Source organism: Argiope bruennichi, chromosome 2 (assembly GCF_947563725.1).
Source record: "Argiope bruennichi chromosome 2, qqArgBrue1.1, whole genome shotgun sequence".
NCBI lineage: Eukaryota > Metazoa > Arthropoda > Arachnida > Araneae > Araneidae > Argiope > Argiope bruennichi.
In genome coordinates this window covers 125,938,956-125,959,656 of record NC_079152.1, presented here as the reverse complement: position 1 = coordinate 125,959,656, position 20,701 = coordinate 125,938,956, and the positions used below count along the sequence as shown (strand labels likewise).

The 20,701-nt window shown below is 27.0% G+C and overlaps 1 protein-coding gene across 2 annotated transcripts in view; it reads right to left on the bottom strand.

The window, feature by feature from the left end:
* The window catches only part of LOC129961685 (synaptogenesis protein syg-2-like), a 386,666-nt gene that overhangs the window by 158,281 nt on the left and 207,684 nt on the right, over positions 1 to 20,701 (bottom strand). Inside the window, exon 2 of one of the 2 annotated variants that reach the window (XM_056075219.1) lies at positions 3,600 to 3,926. The exons of the other annotated variant lie outside the window; for it this stretch is intronic. Within the exon in view, the coding sequence (XP_055931194.1) occupies positions 3,600 to 3,926 (327 nt within the window). The remainder of the gene's footprint in view (positions 1 to 3,599; positions 3,927 to 20,701) is intronic. 2 annotated transcript variants of the gene reach the window in all.

Here is a 20,701-nt window from a genome sequence, read left to right as displayed (position 1 = left end):
TGTCTGGTTTATATGAAATATTAATCTTGTTTCCCCTTTAATTATCTTTCATGCGCAATCCAATAATCAAGATTTTCTCCACATTTTTAAAATTCAGATGTGGATAGAAGTTCGTAGTCAAATCATATACAAAAAATTACTATTAAAGTTAACTATCTATGTCATCTTATATTTAATTTAACATTATTTTACGGGGACATTGTAAATCCATTTCCTCATTTCTTATGCATTGTATAAAAATCATGCAGAAAATATAACTTACACTATGAGCGTATCCAACAACATATTAATGCAATTGACCTATTCTGATAAAAATGTTGAAAAAACAATAAAAATGCCAGATTTATTTTTTTATAATGTTTTATTTTACGTTAGAAAAAAAAACAACCCTGATTAAATGTTATAAGATGAGAACTTATAGAACTAACAGAAACTTTCAAAATATAATCACTATTTCTTAGCTTTTAACAATGGAAAAAAGCACATGCTATTTAATATTCGTAGATGCAATGAAAATGAGTAAAATTTAGTTTTCAGAAAGAAAACATAAATGCAGAATTACAAATTATGCAAAATTTGTTTAATAAATTGTCAAAATTCAGATTTTTTTTCCCAATGTTTTTGTTAGAATTTTTCGGTGGTAAAATTCATATCATAAAAATGATACTTTTAAATCATCAATCACTTTAATATAATAAAAGTAATGATACTTTTAAATCATCACTTTAATTCATACAATAAAAATAGTGATTTTTTAAAACGTTGTGAAATTGAATACAAATAGAAATTTCTAAACATAATAATTTAATTTTTTAAAAATTATAAAATTAAAGTTTTCAAACAAAAAACTTTTTTTTAAAAATCAAGATAGTTTAGTTGAGCTATATTTATGTCCCGTTGTAAAGCAACACTTGGGCATTTTGGGACGAACCTCGTAATTTTGAACCGCTTTCAGATTACGAGGACGACACATGAGCTGGCACCCCCGTTTCCACACCACACCTGCGTCAGGATGTTTGGCCTGACGGATTAAATGCATAACAGACACCCTTACAAGAGAGCTCTTCGGTGGAATAGAGTCTCGAAGCTGTAACCTACGGCTCGCGAGCCGAGACCCTACCACCAGGCCACAACGACCCTTTTTAAGATTAAGATAAATATGTAAAGACGGGCTGAACTTGAATGAGATAGAAAAAAAAAATTAGTATTTAAAATTCAGTTTCATTACGAATCGAAAATAGGCCATCTTTAGAGGTAAAGAAATTCAAAGTTTTTCGTAGTTGAAAATTAAATTAAATTTATGTGTAAGTGAATACATGCATTTAATACACTTACTCAAATATTGAAATAAATTCTTGTTGTATTATTGAAATAATTTGAATACTTTATAATTTCAAGTCAAATTGGCATAAAAAAAGTATTCGAAATAAAAAAAAAATGTCTTGTATCAAACTCCGTCGTTTGAATCAGCATTAGTGAATAATTAAATAATAATTATTTGGAATTACAAAATTATAAATTTATAAGAGAAAAAAAGCATTTAGTTGTTAAAAATATTCATTTTAGGATTTATTATTTCATAATGTCTTCCATTCAGTTCATGGCAGTCTATTGTGATTTTTAAAGATGGTTTCGGCATATAGAATGACACGAAAAATCACATCGTAAAAAATTAGTACCAAAGGAAATATTAATTTTGTTATAAAAGTTTAAATTATTTGTGAATAAAAAAGCAGTTGAATTTTACAATAACTTTTAGAGAAAATATAATTTTCTGGTACTGGAAACAATATTTCTACTATCCATTCCTTTTCTCCCCTTTATATTAAATTTGTTTATCTTTCACTCTTTCGATGTAAATAAATATCCTCTAAAAATAAATCCTTCAACGCAGATAGTGCTAGTTTAAAAAGCTGAAAGAGATGACTAAAAATTGTAAAATACTTAAGTTAATACACTGGGAAATGAGGATTTTTTGATTTAAAAGTGGTATGAAAATAATTCCTGTGCAATATTCAAGAAAAAAATGCCAAAAACATAAAAATTACATTTAATTTTAAAAGAATTAATATTTTTAGAATAATTTGACAGTAAATACTCGAAAGTATACGTTACCTCTCACAAATGTTTGAATGTAAAAAATATTCATATCTCTAGGTTTAGTGGTATGCTCTGTAGATCGCCAAAAGTCAATACTTCATTTTTATTCGGATGAGAGCTTATTAAAAATACATCTAGATATTTTTCAAGAGAAAGGTTGTCTCAAAAATTGCTCTTGTCTTAGATGATGTTACTGCTTAATACAAGATGCAAAATCAATACTCAGTAGAATACCATTTATCTTTTATGAATGAGGGCATTTTTAATTCACGAAAATATTTTTAATTTATGGTACAAAGGCAGTGAAATATTTTGAATTGTGTACAAACGAATCCTTTTAATAAAACTACAGATTAAACTTCGCGATATATTGAAACTTTACTTAGTGTAAAGTAATTAGTAGTTTTAAGCGGACAATACTGCAATATTTTATATATGGTAAATATTTGATAATGAACAGGGAAGTATAAATGGTGAATAACTTATGATGAACTGCAGAGACTTTTAATGTAATTTATCTGCCAGTAGTCGTATCTTTTCAGTATTTATTTCGAATAATTTTAACTGTTTTACAAACCCGTTGTGCTAAAACAATGCTAATAAGATACAACGTGTAATTAGCATTAAATTTGGGATTACTGGAATAAAGCAATAAAAATCACAGATATAATTATAGATATCTTTTAAATATTATAAAAACAACTTAAGAATATGATTTTCCAACTTTTTTGTGTGCTTAAATTGGTGTGGGAGGACTTATTTTAAGAAACCAGCAATTTTTTAATTTGCTTTTCAAAGAGCGCGCAGGATATTTTGGGAAAGAAAAAAAAATATCTTAATCTCAAAAAAAAATGTATTGCAGAATTTTACGATTATATAAAATTACTTTCCACTTCTTCATACAATTTCATCTTTTCATGAAGAAACTTTATTGCAATTATACTTCGCGTAGTTTGATATTATTTGGTTTTATGTATTAAAAAAAATGTTGCTATAATTTTTATGCAAAGAAATTAAGTTCTGCTTGTTACATAATATTAAATTTCTTATAATTTAATTATTCAGAGTAAAAGAAGATGTATATTACAAGGTTACTTTGAATTTAACCCTTTTGTTTGACTGAAAAAGAAGCATTCTAAAATGAAACTAAAATAAATAAATTAATTAAAAAAAAAACAAACGCTGCAACTATTTTTGAGAACTTAATTGCTGATAATCAAAGTAAAAAAATAATAAAGTTAGCATAATTTGGCAACATTTTATATTTATCTCTTTAGCGTGTATATTTATATATATACACAATACTTTCAAATTCTGTTAAAACTTTTTTTATCTACTTTGATTATCAGTAACTTAGTTCTTAAAATTAAAAATAGTTGCAGTGTTTGCCTATTTTTAGTTCTTTAATAGAGTACTTCGTATATATATTAATTTTTTATGGTTTTTGAATTGGCATGCTGCCCTTGCAAAATCGTAATAAAATCCATTATTTTGTTTACCTATCACTGTGAGGAGAACATCTGTCGTCTCTGTTCTCGATCTTCTATATTCTACCCGACATCTGTACAACCCTTCCTCCGATTTTTTGACACCATCGATCCTAAGCACTGACGGTGACCCGGACGCATTAAAATAAGCTCTAGAGCTCATGTTGATAGACGGAAAGTGCTTTGCACTGGGTAGTGTAGTCTCTCTAGCATCTACACTGTAAAGGGGACTTCCGGAATCTTCCCTGTGCCACAAGATCAGGGTGACGTCATCCTCCACAGTGGTGACGTTGACATCACAGGGCAATTCCGCTCGGCCGCCGTCCAGGACCAAATAGCCTGCAAAATACGAGACTGTTAGAACCAGAGAAAGGCATGGCTATCGCTAGAATTGCTTCACTGCTTTCTGACGATGACTCATATGCGAAATTTGGATATTAAAAGTAAGGAAATGCATGCAAATTTAGCTTCCCATTAAAAATTACATTTTAATGGGAAGATATTCCTCTGGAGTCTTGCTAGATATTCCTTTGGGGTTAATATAAATTTGAATTAATTTTTAAAAGAATTTCTATGAATAAGCAAATTTTAATTAGCTTTTTATTCTAATTTTCAGACTTAGATCAAGTTCCATGTATGATTTGAATTCTTCCTCTGGTTCATCAAGTCTCATATTCAATCTAGCTCAATCCATGAGCGTTTCAAGATGTTCTTAAAAGTTCATTTATGCGCTCTGAGTACGTTTATTAACACGAACATAAAATGCACATAAAAAATGTCCATATATAAATAACAGCAAATGTAAAAACACATTAAATTTCATGCTAAATATTACATAAGGTAATTTAATATCCAATACGATCTTTGAGAAAACAGAAACAACTAATACAAATACAGTAAATTAAATACTCACTATTGCCATATTTAAAAGAATATAAATATATCGCAGACACATTTTTTGATTATTCGTATCATGAAGATTTTTGAAATGTACACTAGAAGGTTCTAAGACTGAATTATTAAATGAAATATGAAATATGCTGTATAAATCTTAATCATTTAATAGTCAAAATGAAATATGTTGTATAAATCTTAATCATTTAATAATCATAAATCTTAATCCTTCACCGAATCTAGAAACTACTTGTAGGAAGTACTTTTTGTAAATAACCTATCTCAAACTAAGTCTGATTGTACATGAAGTTTATATTCGAAAATGAAGAGCTGTAAGCAGTCTAAATATGTGATGTCATATTTCCCAATTGGACGACCATTTTCATTTAAAGGGAAACCGAAAAAACTATCTGATCACTTTACTAGACTCCGCGACACTTTCAGAAAATTTCTTTCCTATATTAGACAGTTCTTTTTATGCATGCATTTTATATTTATATTTTTATTATATCTTTATTATTTTTATTATTTAAAATTTTTATATTTCAGCCCTAATTTGGACATTTTACACCTTTAGTGTAAAATCTGTATATATATATATATATATATATATATATATATATATATACAGAGAGAGAGAGAGAGAGAGATAGCTAGAGAGATAGAGAGATAGAGATAGAGAGAGAGAGAGAGACCGATAGAGAAGTCTCGTGATTGTTTCAAACCGGATTAAACTGGTTAATGACTCAAATTAACTAAGACAAATAATGACTTTAAAATAATAATAATTTTCTCTCATGATAACTTGAAATTTGCGACCGTAGATTTCACTTTAACTTTTCTCAAGTTTTTTATAATTATATTAAGTCCAATATGACATTTAAGTTTCCTCTATAACCAAGATCTGTCCTTCGGCACTGTACACTTTTATTGTTTGCAAAACACCAACGCGCTCATGTATTTTTGTTATTAACTGTCTTCAATTTGAGATGAAATATTTTCTTATTAGCTTCTGTTATTTTTGTTATTAACTGTCTTAGCCTATTTAGCTTCTTACTCCTACACTTTTACACTGTTGAGAATCTTCACAATTCTCGGACATGGTCATGCAATAATAATGTATCTCTTAATTGAATGCGCTTAAAAGTAAAAAGAATGATTTTCTACACTCCATCTGGTTGAAGATTTAAAGAGAGTATAATTTAAATCTTAAATTTTATTTAAAATATTTTATCTAGAGAAAAAAATCTTTAGGAAAAGAATATCGATTCAAATAAGGTAGCAGTTGCAAAACTAAAGTGAATTATCCCACATCACATATCAAACGTTCTAAGATCAATAATGTATAAAAATGTTTTAATATATTCCCTTTAACTCAAATTATAAACACAAACTGGTGTCTGAAAATATTTCTTCGCTGAAAATTAGTTATTCCCAGTTGAAAATTTCTAGCAGCGGTGTGTTAACTGTTCACCTGCTTAATCAGATCTGCTTCACGGGCAGCTGATTCGTTTAATTTTTTTCTCTCGGTTTTCTAACATATATCTCTAGATTTTCCTCTTTCGCAAGCTTTGAAAGAGCTTTGAAGAAAATTCACTGCGAAACACTTTTAGAGACTCTGCTTCCTCAAAACTTAATTATTTCCATTTCGTACCTACCTTCAGGGTATTAATATGCGGAGTTGCAAAGGATTAAGACTCGGAATAAAAACAAAATAAATTAGATTTTCCTCTCCGTGCGTCAATTTTTCATCTTTCTACAGAGGCTGTTTTGGTGACTAAGCTGTGGAAGGCAGATTAAATTATATCTGAACTTTCAATGAAGACTGTGTGCTTTAAAAACTGTCCAAAGTACGTACTTTCTTAATGTCTCTGTGTCAAAATACTTTAAGCTTCATTAGCCTTTAAGTTTTCTGTTAATTGAGCTCTTTTGGCCATGCTTCTAAATTAAGGAGTTAATGAAAAACTTAGAAGACAATCTTTTCTTCTTAACTGGTTAAAAAGGAATTTATTGTTTTTTTTAATATAAGAATTAATCTTCCTGTCTACTTAATTAAAAAGGAATAAACACTTTTTTATTTAGCTGAAATATCAGGAGTTTTCCAGGCGCTAATCTGAAAAAAAAATATAACGGTATTTGGAATAAAACTTCAGCAATTATTTTTAATGTGTATATTAATATATCTTCATAACATGCATAAAAAATGTATGCACCTATAGAAACAAAACAGTCACTGTGCTTAATATGAGATAATCTAATCGTAATTAATAAGAAGGATTTTAAAGAAGGACGATTCCAAAATGTTGTTGAAAATGTCTTACTTTAGTTGAATCCTCAAATATATGGTACAACTTAAAAATTATATCAAAAGACTTTATGATAGATTTTTTTTAAAAAATAAAAATGTATATTACTATTGTTAGACTTTCGTATTGTAAGAATTCCTATTGTAAGAACTTTAAATAATAAGCTATGATAATTTTTACCCATAATCAAAAATATAGAAAGTTGGTAACGGTTGGATTGTAATCTTTTTATATTGAAATCCAGTTATTTTTTCCTTGCACAAAAAGTTTTGAAGCCTTTCGGTTTTTGATATTATTTTTAATATACATTTCTTCCATCTGCTTTTTTTAATTTCCAGTTATTATAAACTGGTAATATGGAAGCATATATATTTCCAAATCATCTTCGATTGAGTGAATATCGAAAGTGATTCTCTGTTTAAAAAATTTAGGAATTTTCAAATCGGAAATAAAACTGTTTAAAAAAATGAGAAAAATTTGAAGGTAATATTTAAAATTTAAGGTAAAATGGTATCGTTGTTAAGAAACTCACCTATAATAATATGCATAATTACACATATAATTACATCCACACCGAGTGGCTGACAGATAAATATGAATATATTCGTACTAATAAAATAATTCACTGTAAAAAAAGCATTTATCTTATTTTCGTACTAATAAAATAATTCACTGTAAAAAAAGCATTTATCTTATTTTCGTACTAATGAAATAATTCACTGTCAAAAAAAGCATTTATTTTATTTTCGTACTAATAAAATAATTCACTGTAAAAAAAAAAGCATTTATCTTATTTTTCGTGCTAATAAAATAATTCACAGTAAAAAAGCATTTATCTTATTTTCGTACTAATAAAATAATTCACTGTAAAAAAAGCCTTTATCTTACTTTCGTATTAATAAAATAATTCACTGTAAAAAACATTTATCTTAGTGGCAGAAACAAAAATATTTAAAATTTTAACTACTTTCATTATAAACTATCTGCCTTTGGCAACACTTATAAACTAGCATGGTTCACTGGGTATTAAATTTACAATTAAATGTTTTATTTAACTTGTTATTAATGTCTTTTCCAGCAAAATATTAACAAGCTTCCAACTTTGATAGTTAAATATCTCATAGTATTTTAAAAGCAATATACCGTTCTATTCAATACACTATCCTTTTCCTCCTTCTTGTCATATGCCCTAAAATTTAAATTTATGTTTGAAACGGAAGTGATTAAACTTCGACTAATACATTTTTTTTCTTGTAAACCAAACGCTTTAGAATACAGAAAATAGAATCATTTAGGACTGAAGTCTTATGTGCACTACGGAATCATTTTTTCAAGTTATGCAATTTTCCAAAAGTGTGCGATTTCTGTGCAATTAATCTTGACATTCTTGAAACTCACTATACAATTCAGAGTTAAGTTTCATTTTCAAAAGGGTAAAATAAACATAAATAATAATTATTTTATTTAAGTCAATAAATAAAATTTTTAAAAATTTATGAAGATTAAATCTTATACCGTTCATTGGTCCTAAGAACTATACTCAATAAATATTAATGACACTATAACTTTTAAATATACTAAACAGAAAAAGTCTCAGTCTTATGCAACTAAGACAGACAAAGCTATGAGAAATATTGTTTTTTTAGGTCAATCAGCATTTTCATTGTTTTAGGCTAATCAAACATGGAGAAACTCCAAACAATGTTTGGCGTATCTTTTTTATAATGGTCAATGGTGTGGTCTAAAAGTGCATGTTTTTATAGAATAGTAATATTTATAGTTTCATTATTCAAGTCAGTTTCAAGAATATTTTGTAAAACATGACTGACAGGACCCAGAGTCATCTAAAAAATTAAAATTCTGTAATTCATCTGAGCATTTATTTACTCACACAACAGAAAACATAATATCTAGACAATTTTTCTTATTCGGTAGGTATGGCTATAATTAAAATTTCAGAAATTTTCTGTAATAATGCGGATAATAATTAATTAATGCTGATATCTTGTATAGACTAAACCATAAATAACCATAATTTACCATAAATAACATTAAATTATCGATATTTTTATACATAGGTTTTAAAAGTTACAGAAATTCTTCTTGTATTTATTTTTCTACAAAATGTCATGTTTAAAAATTATTTTATTTCATACAGACACGCTTTAAATTGATTAAATATTTCTGAGTTTGTTTTGCATGGCGAATTAACTTTTTAATCTTCTTCTTTATCTTCAATCTTATTTCGCGTAATGGCATAATAAAAACAAATATTTCTATACACGCGTAATATGTGTTTGTGCAGGTTAAATTTCATTTTAATTTTGTGCAAAATAAATGGTAGAAAAATATAGTTAAGATAATTTTTTATTCATTAAGTATAGAAATTTAATACATAGGTTAAAACATTGGCATCAGTGAAAAGACAACGTTTTAAACTTTAATATAATATAAAAACCATTTATTTATTGTAATATTTTTAGAATTATCGTGAAAAAAGGCCAACATTTCACTTAATTTTTAATTAATAATATTCTAATTGAAGTTGCAAAGAAAAGAAATTCTTTCTGGATTGACACTCACATTCTCCAATGTATAGGTGTGCCAAGTTTGGTAGCTCCAACTCACAAAGTCTGGTTTGAAGAATGGCAACACAAATACACAAACATTGATCTTGCATAGATCTATTATAATAATAACCGGTATTATATAACAACTATTATAACCGGTATTAGTTCCCGGTATTACCGATATAACCGGTATTAGAGAACATCTCTTAAGTTTCATTCAGTTGAAAATTTCAGTTTAAAATATGTAAGTAGTAATAATTGATCATATAGATGAATGGATATATTTTTATGACTTTAAAAATTGTGGAAAGTTGAAAACAATTTAAAAGAAAAAAATTAAATTTTTCAACAAGAAATGATATGGTATTTAAGGAAATGGTATAGTATATTAGAAAAAAAAAAATCTTTTTTCTACGTCTTTCAACGTTAAAAATATTATAAGGGGGTATATTTTGTACCGAGCATTTAAATTTGACTTCAGAATTTCTAAATATATATTTATGATGTCGAGCTAAAGTTATTTGACAGGGATTTTATATTAAGTTTAAAACTCCGATATCCATAAATATTGCGCGGCAGAAAAAATTCAAACATCTGGCTCCATGTACACTTTATTAAAGTTTATCCTCTGGAACGTACGAGTTTCCCTACATCTGGCGCTACAGATAGCTTTATATTTTGTCTTTCTAGTGCTTGGTTGAAATCTAACACTGAATCGAATAAAATTTGAAATATATGCGTGAACTGAAATGCTTTCAGTTTATGTATGGAAATTGCAGTTCTTGTATAATTGTTGTATAAGAAATTGCCTGTATAATATTTTTATAAATATTATACAAAATATAATATTTAAATTAGGTTTTAGGAAAACAGTTCTATATAAAGAAGTAACAATTGATAAAATAGAAGATCCTTAAAATTAAACAGAACCTGACAAAAACAAAAAAATGTACGAACTTTTAAATTTATCGACACATTAGCCGAACTTAAGATATCTCAAACATTAGTAGAATATAATTTCAAAAAATAATATATGGTTTTAAGAACACACAGTTTTATAAAACTACTAATTTTTTCAATTAGTACGGATATTAACGATAATTCCATTCATCGTTTATTTCTTTAAATACAATTTTTCATTACCGGTAGTAGTAAATTTAGTAGAAAATACTTTGGATCTGCATAAATATCTGCAGAATAATCATTCATGTTGTTAAGTTATGAAGTTGTCATAAATAGTTATAATTATTTATTTTTATTAGTCATAGTTTATTCGTCGAATGGCAACATTATATTATTTTTTACTGTATGGCAACATTGTGTGAATTCTAAAAATGATGTGTTCTTTTTTTTTATATATATATAAAAATAAAAAAGAGTCGTTAGTAAAATGTTGAAATCACAAGATTACATTGTGGTTATTTTGATTTATTTTAATCTAGCTCAAAACAACAATTTAGTTTATAGGATGATGGTATCATCAAGTATTTGTTAAGCATTACGTAATATTTTTTGGGTCTGACATAGGACGTTGGTTTGGACCAAGTAAAAATGAAATTCAAGTGCAATTGTCTGTAATTCGGGAGAAGTATCCCTAGTTAAAAAATTTGAATGAGCAGATAATGGCGCTCTCATTACATGATGATTCAGCAGATTTGGATGCTGAATTACAAGTTGCCGGAAATTATGATGTGAAATTTATTGATATTCAAGTAAAAGGTATGTCAATTTTGAATTCTACTTCATTAGCAACGGAAAATAATGATGCACGTTCGGAAAATAAATTTACAAGAAAGTTTAAATTACCAAAATTAGAATTCCGAAAATTTTGCGACGATATTAAAGATTGGCTTTTATTTTGGAGCCAATTTCAGAAAATATAATATTTAATATCAATATTTAATATAAGTTACTGTTAAAGGTCGTAGTCCAAGAGAAGTAATTGAAAACTTCCCGCCATTAAAAGAAAATTATTTTAAAGCATTATAATATTTAAAATCAAAATTCGGTGGTGAAGACTTTTTTTAGGTATATGTCAGAGAGTTACTACAATTAATTATCTCAACACATCAGACTAAAAATATTTGTTTTTATTCTTTATATGACAAGCTAGAAGCTCATTTAAGGGCACTTGAAACGTTAGGAGTTACTACAGATAAATTTTCCTCTGTGTAATTTTCATCAGTTGAATCATGCTTCAATGAAGAATTTTTAAATCTTGGAATCGAAATTCAACTTTTACTTCAGCTAATGATTCAAAAGCTCGGTTAGATAGTCTGATGAATTTTCTTAAATGTGAGGTTGAAAATGAAGAACGAATTAATCTTGCAGTATCAGGATTTGGTTTATAAAAAATAATGATTCAATAGTTAATCATTCTAGAGCTAAACCAATGAGAAAAGATTCTAACGATATAATTCCTACTGCGTCACCTTTGATAAGTACTTCATCAGTAAATTTTAGAAAATGTGCATTTTGCGATGGTAAACATTTGTTCAACTTGTTATTCTGCTCAAAAAATGAATCGATCTGATAGAAGAAAAATATTAACAGACAAAGGTTGCTGTTTTACATGTTTAAAAACCGGGCATCAAATTATATTATGTAGAATAAATTTACGCAGTATCATATGTTGTAATAAACATGAAGTTTTAATGTGCAATAAATTAAATATAAGTTCAGAGCCTCCGGGTGGGCAGAAATACATAGCAGAAAATTCTTCAAATGAGAATTCAAATGTTGCTATGACTAACAGGGGTGATTGTTTACCAAATATTTTTACCAGTTTTGAGAGTTAAATTAATTTCGGAATGTAAAAAATTAGAAGTGCATGCCATATTGGACACTGGATCACAGCGATCATATATATTAAAAGATACTGTTGAAAAAATGAATTACATACCTAATGGAGAAGAAAGTATTGTTCATTTTTTATTTGGAGATATTGGTAGTGAAAAACGTAAACATAATTTTTACACGATAAAGTTGGGAAATTTAAATGGAAGGCTTACTTGCACTTTTGAAGCTATGGATCAGGATGCTATTTCTGGGAATTTATATCTAACTAGAAATGGTCCCTGGCTACGTGAATTGAGGGATCTGAATATTTTTCTCACAGATATATATGAGGTTCCAAAAAAGATTCCTATTTTAATAGGATCAGTTTTAACTGCACAAGCAGAATATTCAGGAAAAGAAAGAAATTAATATTGGTTTTAATTATTTCAGAAACATAGTTTCTTGGGTAATTAAGTTAAAAGAACAAATTAATCGAATGGGAGACTAATATGTAAAAAATAATTTTTGCACATCATCTTTACTTTACCATGTAAATGAAGATATGATGATATTTTAAATGCTTTTCTTATGGAAAAGCAACTAATTTTTTTTATAATTTTAATCCTGAGGAAAAGATTTCCAATCATTTTGATTGGAAGAATAAAAAGTAATTTATAATCAACTCAAAAATTCAACAAAAGTAGCATACAAAAAAATGACTTACTTTTGGAATACACAAATCAAGAATAAAAAAAAAATCTTCCATCAAATTCATTTTGAATCCTGACTTTTTCAGCAATACATAATTTTTAAAGATTTAATCATTATCGAAGATTTAATAATTTCTATCTGAAATAAAATAATTTAATTCTTAACTAGTAATGATTGTTTTCTGAATAAAAATACAATAATTGAGAAGACTCGTTGTTGAATATTTTCTAATTTCTGAATTTCGTTTCTAACATAATAAATCAATCTATTTTTGCATTAACAATTTTGGTATATACGTATTTAAAATATTAATAATTAACAATTAGATATTATTCTTGTTCTTAGATATTTTTGGCAAGTATAATTTGCTTTCAAGAATTCTTATTTCCTTCTTTATTTTTTGGAAGAAGTTATCTTCCTATACTTAAAAAAAATTGAATAATTTTAATTCATTCGTTTCTTTGGCATCTAAAATATCTTAAACTTACGTATGGCATGAAAACATTCTAAAAGATTATAATGTGACACATAATAGAAGTCAACACGCATTTTAAAATTGTGCATTTTTTTTAACTAAGTTTATATGGACTTTATCATCTGAAATAAATGAGACTTTATTTTTCTCATAATCCCTTATTTGTAATATGTGATGGTAATAGACGTAAAATTTTAAGATAGAGAGGCAAAATTTTAAATCTTTTTTGTTAATATATTACATACAGCAATTTAATTGATTGATAATGATTTTCCTATATATCTATGAAATAATGAAATGCTCCCATTTACGAAAAATAAATCAATAAATGTGTCAATTTATTCCACTTGAAATTTGTCTTGCTTAACATTCTTGAATTTGCATTATTCTTGTAATGTCTTCTGAGATTCCTGTAACAGTCTGTAACAACATTAGTAAACCATCTGTCTGGCATTTTTTTTTTTTTTTTGACGAAACTATTTATTTTACTCTATTGAAGATTTTCAGTGACCATAAGGTTACATTTAATTCAGAGCGTTAAATTAAATTAACAATTTTCTTTAATAAAGTTAATCAAACATTTAATTAGAAAATGAATTCTAAAAAATATAATTATAAAAAATGAAAAATTAGGAGTAAGTAGAATAAAATAAAAAAAAAACCCAAAACATAGTCAATGTGAACTTTTCAAATACTTCCTTTTTTGACAATTATGACTGAATTTCATTTTTAAGATCTTTTTCTAACAATAGTAGGTCACCATATGAATATATCATATAAGAAATATTGATTTTCAACTGCATTAATGCTCAGAGAAATCTGTTCATTTTGCTCTTCATTGCTTCTATTACCAAGATAAGAAAAACGGTCGAAATGACTTTTATTATACAGAATAATTTTGATTATGTTCTAGCGATGGCCGTTGAATTTATTGAGCTTGTTATTATCTAAATCAATCTAGTTTCCGGTCTTGTGATTAACCTGAATATTCTTGACTGCCAGAATAATTGAGAGAATGTATATATCTATATTTTATCTTAAAAACGAAATGAAGATAGCTTATGAGCTGTATTCTTTGTGGATCATAATAAATATACCAATATAAAATAATTACTATAATGTTATAATAATAAATCTAACATAATAATAAGTGTTTTATGTTTAAATTTTTAAAAAATAATTTATATAGTTTCTTTGTCCTAAATAGGCAAAACAAGTACATCACTGATCAAAAACTTTCATACAAATGTTTCATTAGACATAGTTTTAGCAAGCAGTGGTTGCAAGATAATATTTTATTCCTTCTGATTAAAATTTCACGAATGAATTTCTTTTTCAATCAGCCTTGTTCTATCCAGTCGTTTATTTCTTTTATTATCCAATGGTATTGTTTGGTGATGCCATCTCAAATGCTCGATTTAGGAAATTATATTTAATAGTTCATGCAAACATCATTGTTCATGTTTCGAGAATATGCAAACATATATTTTTATTCGAAACACTGCTTACTTCTAGATGTTCATGAAATTTAATGTTCTACATGACCAATGCATTTCTTATTTATTTATTAAATAGTCATCAATGTCGGAATAATTTCTGGTTAAAGCAATATCTTTTTATCAGTTATTTTAGAAACTAAAATTTAAAAGAAAGTTGTGAATACAGACAGCAATTGTTTATCTTTGTGAAATTGGAACACCATTTATAGTCTAAATCAGTAGAAAACTTTTGAGATACGAAAATTTTTGCCTGGTGAATGAGAATGTTAATAAATATGATACCTAAACTAAGCTTATAATTTATATATTGCATCTTGTAAAAGATCAAATATTTTTCTCATGTTATGTGATACAAAAACGTTTCCAGAATTGAATATAATAACTGAAAAGCAGATTTAAATGAAGCATTTGTTATTAAAATAAAAAGAATGATTTCCATTTTGCATATTTGTGTTTGCGGAAAAAAAATATCTTATAAAGAGTTTATATTCCATTCGATGAATTATTTATTTCAACATAATTAATAATATTTAAATATTCTTAATTTAATTAAATATAAATTTTATTATTTAATTAAGGAATTTAATTACCGGTAATTACTTTCTTTTCATTGGTGAGTTAGAAATAGGATTTATAAGAAACAAAATAGACGTCCATATCAGTTGAATAGTTTCCCAAATGATAATTATTTTAATTAATTCAATAGGCAAAAACTAACATTTTACTAACAGCAAATAATTTTGAAAAGGAATTAAGTAATTATCATATTATTATAAACTTAGAACATAAAATTTAGGCCCCAGCTGAGCCTTTATTAATTGTAAACCGATTAATTATTAATATAGTTATTAATTTTAATTCATAAAGATTCTCAATATACAAGTAAAAAAGAGAAAACCAATCTTTTTTTTTATCAAAGTAAATTCGTAATTTTTGTTTATAAATTGGTTTAATTTTTATAGTTTAGCATACTATTCAACCAAACTATTAAGTAATAAAACAAATGTAATATAAGAAATTTTAAGTTAAACTTAATTAACGATTCCATTTTAATTTTATAAAATACAATACAAAATTAAAACACTTGACCATATTTCTGAGTGAGTAGAAAAGTTTATTTACTAAATGCCAAACATAATATTGGATACTGCTTGAAACGACAGATATTTTCTTACTTAAAATTAAATCTCTTTCAAGAAACACCGCTCCAAGATAAGTGAAAAAGAGATTGTTTGCTCTTTCTCCAAAATCGATCAAGCTCTGAAACGTAAAATTTAATTCTACGCCTTGTTTGAGTTTGAGCACTATAAATAATTCCCAAAACTAACTGAATTTCGGAGGGCGATATTTATAAGATGATCGTACTGCTGACTATCGACTTTACTTGTAACAAGCTTGCATCAGAGGCTAAGCCTAAAACATTAATCATAAATCAGAGTTGCCTTTTAATAGGTCCCTATCCAAACCAGGGGGAAGATCGATGCTGAGTTTCTGTGGCAGGTATTTATGATTCGACGCCCAGATACTTCCACTGAAGAGGGAATAAATGGACTTCGGTAGTCGCATTTACATTATTTGAAGACCATTGTTTTAGTCAAAGATGCAATAACATGCGATTAGTATCTGAATGGGTAAATCTCGATGCTGATTAAAAGGATTTTCGGTACCATTAGATGTTCGCATTTTGAAAAGCTCCCGTAATTAGTTTCTTAAAATTGTTATTAAAACTTAAGATATGTTGCTTAAAGCTTATTTTCCAATATTAAACAAGAGATAACGTTGGATAATATATCTCTAAATTTATCGATATGTTACTTTAAATAATCTGTTACAACTTATCTGGGCGTTTTAATCTGAAGTTTCTGAAATTAGAAGTAAGATTAAATTGTTTATTCTAAGTAACAATAATTTAATATTTTGTTTCAATTGTTTAATGTTGTAATGAAGAATTCAGTTAAGATACTGAGTATCGATTCATTTAAAATAGATTTTTAAAATAATGATTTAAATCACAAGATTTCAAATTCATAAAGTTAATTAAATTTTAATTTCGTTTCCTAAAACTTAAAATATGTATGTCTGAAGACCAAAATAGACGCATTCTTTATCGGGATTCCTTCATATTAACCATTAATTTAGTTTTAACGATTTTAAACAAACGAAAAAATATTTATACAAACTGCATCTATATTACAACTCATGATTTCATGGATATTATATAAATAGATATATATGTGCTTTAGAGTAATATTCATATTAAAAGCATAATCAAAAATTTAAATGAAACGTAAGGAGAAACATCAAACCAAGTGTAAGTCCATCACTGAATTAAAAAAAAATATAGATATTATCTGCAGTCAAAGCAACCGATGGCCTCACTTTCTTGTTTTCTTTCTCTCTCTTATATATATATATATATATATATATATATATATATATATATATAGAGAGAGAGAGAGAGAGAGAGAGAGAGAGATTAAATTTTTCAATTTAACGCAAAGTAAACATCTGACATGCTATCTAACACGAGAATAGGTATTATCTGTTAATTTTAGCTCTGTTTTATTCCTCAAACCAAATTTTAGATTTTAGTAATGTAATTTTTTTATTAAACATTAGATTCTCGTTAAAACTCAATTCTTAAATCTCTTTTAATATCAGTGTTTAAAGCAGTGTTTCCATTCAAGAATGACAAACATTTTGGCTATTTTCCGCACTTGACAAGTGGTTGATTTGTCCGCAATTAATTGTTTTTGCCATTCAATTTGATATTGATAATACTATTTATACATACACAAACTAAGTAATCAAAATATTAAGAACTCTGCTGCTTCAAACTTCCAATAATTCCCACATCCTTTACGTTAATAGTATAAATATGACTCACTATTAATAAGATTTCTCTACCACAATCGGCACTCAGAATTAACCCATTTATATTGAATTAACTGTACAACATGGTATTCACGACCACCGCGATTAACCGCCAAATCATGCAAAAGAAAACAGCCAAAAGAAAATAGAAGCTGCAAACTAAATATAAGTAATTCTAGACAGGTGTTTTTCCTGGCGTCGTTTTAATAGCAATCACCGTGGAAATCAAGTTGTACTATTTTCACGGCGTACGATGTACTGAATTATTTTATTTCATTTTGAACATGATATTATTCTGGTTGCCAAGACATCAGGTTTCGATTATCTCAGAAACAGCTGCTAATCATTTAGGTTCTTCTCATTCAACAATGATTGAAATGTTTAAAAAATGACATGCAAACCAGCTTTCAGCTATAAAAGCAAGATGGTGTGCGGAAATCACCTGTGAATGGAAGTTTCTATTAAAACATCGTACACTCATTACATGCAGTATGAGAGGTATGTGTAGCAGTACAACACAACTAAAATTCTTGTTAAAGCATAACCATGTTCTCAATAAGATGATTTCTTTTTAAAAAATGTAACAACCGATACCCAACATGAGGTTCAAATTTTCAACGACTGACTCAATAAGTGATTCAAACATTTGATTTTGTTTCAAAGTTGAAAAAAACTTTATTTTATTTACTGATGATTATCTGCATCATATATTTAAAAAATATAAAACGTTTAATCGTTTAATTTTTTCCCCAAAATTACTGATGATTCCATGCTTGCTGCTAATGTGGGTTAAAGTAGTGAGATCCAATCAAAGCACTGAAACATCTTAAAAAAATATTGCATTTCTTTAAGTTTCTAACATTAAGTTTTTCTTCAAATACTTCAGCAACCATTAGAGTTCATGAAAAAAGAAATATGCTGCCATCAAAGCCATAAAGAGATTCAAAACGATTAAGGCTACTTATCAAGGTGATCTTTGTAAATTTTTGCTGTTTTGCTTATGCTCTTTATAAATTTATTTTTAAAATTCAGTATTTAATGTAAAAATAATTTTTAATAAGCTCAGATTCATTAATTTGAGTAAGCATAAGACGATGATTGAAAAAATAAATGATTCCCTGAGGACAAAATTATATTTCATAATTTGTTGAGAATAAATTAGCGAGCTCTGAAGAGATAGAATGAATATGAAAGAAAAAAGTCATTTACGTAAGATCATTTCTCATCAGCATTTTTCATAGAAAATGATTATGTAATTTTGAATAAAAGATTCTTAAGAAAAAAGTATTTTTATTAATTAGGCAATTAAATATATATGTCTCATATATTTTTTTATATAAAGGGCTTATAATTTATCAAAATATATTTTCTAAATTTGATCATTATAGGAATATTTAAGCATCCATAGATTTCCAAAGCCACTTCTTAAAAATTTGAAAATTTATTTAAAAATATTTTTGATCTTAATACAAGTCAGTAATGTTGAACTGTATTTGAAATTTGTATTTGAACTGTATTTGTTGCAGATTAATATTTTAAAATTTTCAATTGAAATTTCTCTTTTTAATTTAAATTACTCATTTTATTTATAAAACAGTTATGCCTTTCTGTTGTCCAACTGAATAGTATTTTTCATGAAATTTTATATATATTTTCAAAGGAAGCATTTAGTAAATTTGAGAAATATGCATTCATACTTTGTAGAATTATATCATATTTACCAATGGGAAATAATGATAAAAATGAATTATTAATTAAAAATTATTAAATATGCATGCGATATTTAAGTTTCATCAAAATGCAATACCTATAAGAAAAAAAAAATGGATTTCCCGGATTTTTTAGAAAATGAAAATTTGTATTTTATGAACATTAAATGTTGCATTTATTAATTATTTTTTAAAAAAATATCATTTTTAATAATTAAACTGAGAAATATTTTTTAATAACTGAATGCACTTTAAATTTATTAAAATATCTGAATTAATATTCTTTCATTGATTCTTTATTAAAGCAAAAATACGATAAAAAAAATAAGCCAATAATCTTTAGAACGATGACACACATACACACGTATATATATATATTTACATAAGAGTTGTGTCAAGTAATGGTAAGAGGTAAAGTGACTAAAAGCTTTCTGGGTGAAACCTTTTACAACGCAATTGGTAGAAAGGGATTTAAAAAGTTGTAAAGAATTATTGTTTTAGAAACGAAATGCGCTTAATGGTCTTAACTATTAGAACAGAACCCTTGTTAGCGATAGTGACACGCGACGGAATATTCTTAGAAACAACAAGAAAAAAAAACCTAATTATTACACGATACCTTTATTTTTGATTTTTAAACTCTTGTCGCTCAGTTACAATGCACATTCACATAGCCTTACTCGAATTTCATGTCACACACAATATAGCTAAGAGGGTGACACGTTGGCAGAAATACTTGTAAGATACCTCTTACCAGAAGGGCTTGGAATACCGATGGAGATCCCGCATATAACTGTTGTTTTAGATACCTCCACAGAAAATAAATCTATTGCAGTCAGATCAGGTGAACATATATGCCATTTTTGAAAACCGCCATGCACGATAACTTGTTCTCAGAATTTCTCCACCTAGTATATTGCTTCACTGATTATGTTTTGTGCGCTGATGCATCGTCATTCTGGAACTACAAACTGCGAAGTTGAAATTATATTAGGTATATCAAAAGCCACGGATATAGTGCGAATGTTAGCATAATGTTGTAAAACGCTGTATCAATCAATTACAAATTCTACATTAAAAATTAAATATAAATTGCATTTGATGTCCAAAGTCAGCATATTTGTGTTGGATTTCCCAGTTCCAATGTTCTGTTTATTGAAGATTTTATTCCGAAAAGTTCAGATTTTATCCGTTTGCAATATATATGTAAAAAAGGCACACTATTCCTCTGTCTGGTTCATGGCAATGTTGCACTAAATGTAACATCTCACTGTGTCATCTTCCAATAATGCTTAACG